General features: G+C 36.1%; 1 protein-coding gene across 1 annotated transcript in view; it reads left to right on the forward strand.

Annotated features, from left to right (window-relative positions):
* PRKDC (protein kinase, DNA-activated, catalytic polypeptide) overlaps positions 1 to 5,853 on the forward strand; it is a gene marked incomplete at its 5' end in the record, with an annotated part of 202,177 nt that overhangs the window by 58,148 nt on the left and 138,176 nt on the right. Inside the window, 2 exon segments of the mRNA XM_015568649.1 lie at positions 1,654 to 1,761; positions 4,326 to 4,552. Coding sequence (XP_015424135.1) covers positions 1,654 to 1,761; positions 4,326 to 4,552 — 335 coding nt within the window.

A 5,853-nucleotide genomic window follows, 5' to 3' on the forward strand; every position in this document is an offset into this window, starting at 1 on the left:
CTGTCTGCTGAGAGTGTGGATGCGCACAGGCTCCCTGCAGGCAGAGCAAAAGGCTTGGTGACCTGCAGCCCTGGTCCAACAGTTTCATTACTGCCGATGTACTCAGAGCAGTGTGTACAGGACTTTTCATTGCGACTTCTTGTTAGTCACACATTACATATACCTGCAATTCTCATAACAGGATTTGGGTAATTGGATCATGGTATATCCATATGTGAGGTACTGGGCTAACTAATAAACATTCTGACACAGCTTATGTATTTATCTGGAAAATATTCAAAATTAAGAGGAAAAGTGCTTATAAAAAGTATTTTTTACACATGTATATGTATATACATGTATACACATATATTTAAATGTGTGTAAATAAAATATTTTGAAAGTTAACAGCAATTTTAAATGTTAACAGTGGTTGCCTTACAGAGATAGGATTGTAGGTGGATGGTTTTCTATATTTTCTATAATTTCTATAAGTGGTGTGTGTGTATATGTGTGCATGCATGTGTTTTCTGTGTGTAGACATACATATACACCTTATACACTAAGAATAAAACAGTGTAATTCTTTTGAAGAAGAAAGTGATGCTTTAAGACCAGTTCAAACTATAAGGTAAGACCTTTATTTTGATTAATCCTAAAAATTGCTTCAAAGGACGGATAGAAAGATATATTTTATAGAAAAATTCCAGCTGCAAGCGGTCTCTGTGTTGTTTGTTCTGCACCCCGAGGCATGGACGGTTTTACAGGGTTTTGAGTGGCGGCGTTCATGCCAAGGTGCTTCATTCTTGAGCTCAGTGTCAGTTGGGAAACAAAGCTCTCCTGGATTTGTCAGTGCTCCCGTAGGCGCCCTAGCCTTATGCGGCCCAGAAATGTGTAAGGTACAAAGATAGGGAATACTCCCCTTCACTTTGCTACAAACATTTTACTCTCCATGTAATGAGGATCGGGTCTGTAACTATTTGTCTAGGTAAGTGCTCTGATCCAAAAGGATAATAAAACTTCTCTTCCCTCTCCAAGATGATCACAGGGTTACACCTAGGCCACTCGGTTAAGCTCCCACGGTTTCAGAAAGGTGGGCACTGTTTCCCTGGGTATTTCCTTTTACAGGGGGGAACCCAGGCCTGGAAGACACCCTGGATTGTAAAAGCCAGAGACCCACAAGGCTGTCTGGCCCCTGGAGAGACTTTATTTACATTCTGGAAGGTAGAGTGAGAACTCAGGATCCTTAATGTCTCCAAGGAGTCGAGATTTTTCTTCTTTCATTTGGCAGCAATGGGGAGGCAGCTGTCTTCTCCAGTGATACAAGTTTTAAGTCCGGCTTTCTCTTTGTCATTATTTACTTGTTAGTTGAATAATGATAATGCCTCTGACCCACAGTACCTCAAGTGCACATTCAGGATCAAGTTAATAACGATGAGTACTATAAAACCAGTAATATTCATCCTCAGTTGCCCTCTTGACTAGAAGAACAGTGAGTTTTAGTGTGTATATTGGGAAGAACTTGTTCATTTTAGAATTAAACTAGAAAAGGAAACTAACAAAACCATGACAGTATTATCACTTAATTTTGCTTCTGCCATTTAACTGGACTCTTTTCCAACATAAAGTTACTACAACATGAAGAAAATAAACTCTCTTGGTATTTTCTCTTCAGGTGACACGGCAACTGTTTGAGCCACTGGTTATGCAACTGATTCACTGGTTCACTAACAATAAGAAATTTGAAAGCCAGGATACTGTTGCCTTACTAGAAACGATATTGGTGAGTAAGGGTTGACTTTTTTTTTCTTCTTCTTTCTGCTGTTCCTATTTTTCTACTTATATTTGATATGTATTTAGCACTTCAAGAAGTTTATATGTATTTAGCACCTGTCAGGATATCAAAATATAGCATGTAGCTAGATAATATATATTTTTTTGTTTTAGAGAATTGGTGACATGCCATTTTAATAATCATGATGCCATATTTATTTGTTTAAGTGATACTTTTAAATATCTGCAAGCAAATATTCATATTATAATTAGTTTTCTGATTTTGGGGAGAATGGTCGTAAATGTGACAAACTTGATCTATTTTAAGACTGTTGTTGGGGTTGTGGGTGGAAGGCATGAATAAAATTGTTTTTTATCAGAGCCCTTTTAGCAGTACCTATTTTAAAAATATCTCTAGTGCAGTAATTAAGGATTATTTTTAACTCATCCAGTTTTCTCCTGCATTCAGATTCAACAACTAATGGGCCCTAGAACAATAGCTTAGCATTTACATAACACTATCCTGACCTTAGAGGTAGAATCATTAAGATTTGGTCACAGGTTCACTAAAGGCAGAGAATATGAGGTCAGCTAAAGCCTTAGTGTCTTTTGACACTTGTTTTATTATAATTTTCTGAACTTGTACAAATAACTTTACATTTGACCCATTGAATGTTATTTGATTTTACCTATTATTTACCTATAATTTTTCTTTTGCCATATACTGACTTTGGAATCAAAAGTCCCAACTAAACATATAGAAAGTTTGTCCAAACAAAGTCCTATCATTGCATCTTTTGCAGCTTGAATCCGATTTGAATCTGTGTGTTGCTTCTGGTTGAAATAAGCCATAGGAAACAGGGGATTTGACAAGGGCATCCAGACAAGGGGATAAAGGCATTAAGTGCTTGGTGTTTGTAAGAATTAGATCTGTTTTCAGTTTTGCTTGCATAGGAGCATTGTGCTGAGAAGGTGGGGCTGGGAAGGTGTGTTGGGTCAGAATAGCAGAACATTGTAGGTCGGTTGACCACCCATTCTGGTTTTCCCAGGACAGTCCTGGATATGCCTGTTGTGTATGTAACTATTAAGAGCACTCCTTTCACTCTCAGAGTGACCCTAATCGGATAGATGCCATGTTGTGGGGAGTGGAGAGTTACTGAACGTTCTTATTCACATGGTGACATAATTATATCTATGCTTCATTTCTCTGCACTGTGTACCAGTGAATCCTGCCTATAATAAATACATTAAATTATTTTTAAAAGTTTAACACAGCTTTATTCTTAATAAGCCCAGAACTGAAAATAACAGGGCAATGGATACATAAACTGTGTAATATTCATATTGCACTGCAATATTAAAAAAATGAACTAGTGATACATGTAATACCTGGATTAGTCTCAAAAACATTAAATTGATTAAAGTAAATCAGACACAAAAGAGTAGGTACAGAATGATTCCATTTACATGAGGTTCAATATAGACTATCTTCAACCTAGAGATTACCACTCTGGCTTTCATCATCATAGATTAGCTTTGTCTATATTGAACTTCATGTAAGCACATTAAATTAAATTAAATTTCTGGGTTGTTTGCATTCAGATCAACTTATTCTAATGTTTTTATTCTGAAGTGTTTATCTTAGCTATTTCTTTTCCCCCTTTGAATCTTGAAATTAGCTTAAATAAGAGCTTCAGAAAGCATTCGGGTCAGATAATGAAAATATAAAAGAGATAGTTGAAGAAAGAAAAGGTAAAGGAGGAAATGTGAAGTTGGTAGTACAGCACTCAAGTAAAAGGGCATCTGTCAGTCTTCTAATAAGAATTGCTAATTTCCTTATGTGAACACAAACACTATATACCTCTGCTCTGAGAAGTGGTTAATAACTTCTTCCATTTCCATAGATTACTATCTTATTGAATTCTCATTAATACTATAATCAAAGATTTCACAAATAGCAAAAAACTGGGAATGTTAGGCAGAAGTACTCCTTTATTTCATTGTTCAGTGTACTTTTTCAAGTTAAACTTTTTCTATATAGATCTAAAGAAATAATGCCTAGAGGGAGACAAAAACATTCAAATTTCCTTAGCTGTGTTTTCAGATATTTAGAAATTGTGCCTTTATGGAGATTACTCTTACAGAAAGTTATATTTCTAGAACCACATCTCCATGTGATTTTTGTTTATGTAGCAGTATAATTTCTTTGGAACTTGCAAGTGTCTTATTCTCTTTAACCTCAATACATGAAGCATCTCAGATTCTGTTATAGGGTCAGGTCAACAACAAAAATTCCTAGCATGTGGCCATTGTGTTTCTTCAGGGAAAGACTGCTTGTTGTTACTAATTAAAGCATTCCTTTTTTTAAAAAGGATTTTTCAGTTTCTGGATTTGTTTAAAGAAAGTATTGTTATTATGTCAGCTAGAAATTATTAGAGTTTAGATTCTAGACAGATTGGTATTATTGGTGTTTCTTTTTTCTTCAATAGTGCTGTAAATTAATTTTTATAAAATACTCTGGTTATGCTCAGAAGAAGATAGGGTATTCAGTTGTCATTTTATGCTTTGTTTTAGGATGGAATTGTGGACCCCATTGACAGTACTTTGAGAGACTTTTGTGGTCGGTGTATCCGAGAATTCCTCAGATGGTCCATTAAACAGACAACACCACAGCAGCAGGAGAAAAGTTCAGTAAACACCAAATCACTTTTCAAGCGACTGTACAGCTTTGCACTTCACCCCAATGCTTTCAAGAGGCTAGGAGCATCACTTGCTTTCAATAATATCTACAGGGAATTCAGGTTAGTAAACCACACGACCAGAGAGAGTGTAAAACAAATTCTTTAAATTTTCTGTAGTGATTTGGAAAAGTGACTTAGTGTTTATGTGTCCATGTATTCATATATCAAGTATTTAATATGTGTGTGCTGGGTCTCTTCTAGTTTCTAGGGATTAAAAAACTGAATTAAAGTGCTGTTTGTAGTCAAGAAGATCACACATAATACTACAGCAGTCTTATAAATGCAACAGAAGGCACTGTAGGGTCTTTTGGAGCATCAAGAGACAAGTGTCTAACCCAACTTGAGTAGGTTAGGGAAGGCTTCCTGTCACATTTATACTTGAAATGAGACTTAAAGGATGAATGGGGATCAGCTAGAGAAATTCAGATATGAAATAGGATGGTACACAAGGAGGTAACGATATTTTATATTTGTATTGATGGAGGAGTTTGAAGCTTAGAAGAGAGTGTTGTGAGGCCAGCCAGGAGTCTTTGTCCAGTTAAGAAATATAGGTCACCTCCGGGGATGATGAGTCCCTGGAGTAGGAACAGGGAGCATCACGGTTAGATTTCCTCCTAAAATGTACCTGCCAGTAGCTCAATGGAGTGTGAATCCGAGTGGTACAAGACTGACAGCCAATGAAAGGGCTCTTGGAAAAGTTTAGGAAAAGAGAATTAGTCCTTGACCGAAAGTGATTGTTTGTTCGTCCACTTAGCATTATTTATTAAAAATATTATGTGCCATGTAGGATAAGCCCTCAGCTAATATTGTACTCAGTGGCAAAAACCCGGAAAGCTTCATCTCCAATATCAGGAACAGAACAGGATGCCCACTGTCACCACCGTTTTTCAACATAGTTCTGGAAGTCCTAGCCAGAGCAGTCAGGCAAGAGAAACACAAAATGGAACCCAATTGCGAATGAAGTAAAATTGTCGTTTTTGCAGATGACATGATACTTCATAAAAAAAACCTCAAAGGCCACCAAAAAAACTCCAAGCGCGCTCGCTTGCACACACACACACACACAACCTAGTAGAAATAGTAAATAAATACAGTAAAATTGAAGGATACAAAATCAATGTAATATACAGGTGATGTATTATAGAATTTTAAACTTGAAAGTTACATAATGGAATTAACCAGTGCCACTGCAATGAATTTAATTTAAAAATTCAAAAAGACTTTATGTGCTAGACATTGTGCCAAATACTGGTGACAAAGATGTAGCCCTTCATGAAGTTTGCATTTAAGAAAGAGAGAGAATAATTAGTCACAAAGGTAAATGTAAAATTTATACTTGAAATTAGTGTTGTTTTTTTTTT

The sequence above is a fragment of the Myotis davidii genome, unplaced genomic scaffold, assembly GCF_000327345.1.
Source record: "Myotis davidii unplaced genomic scaffold, ASM32734v1 scaffold452, whole genome shotgun sequence".
NCBI lineage: Eukaryota > Metazoa > Chordata > Mammalia > Chiroptera > Vespertilionidae > Myotis > Myotis davidii.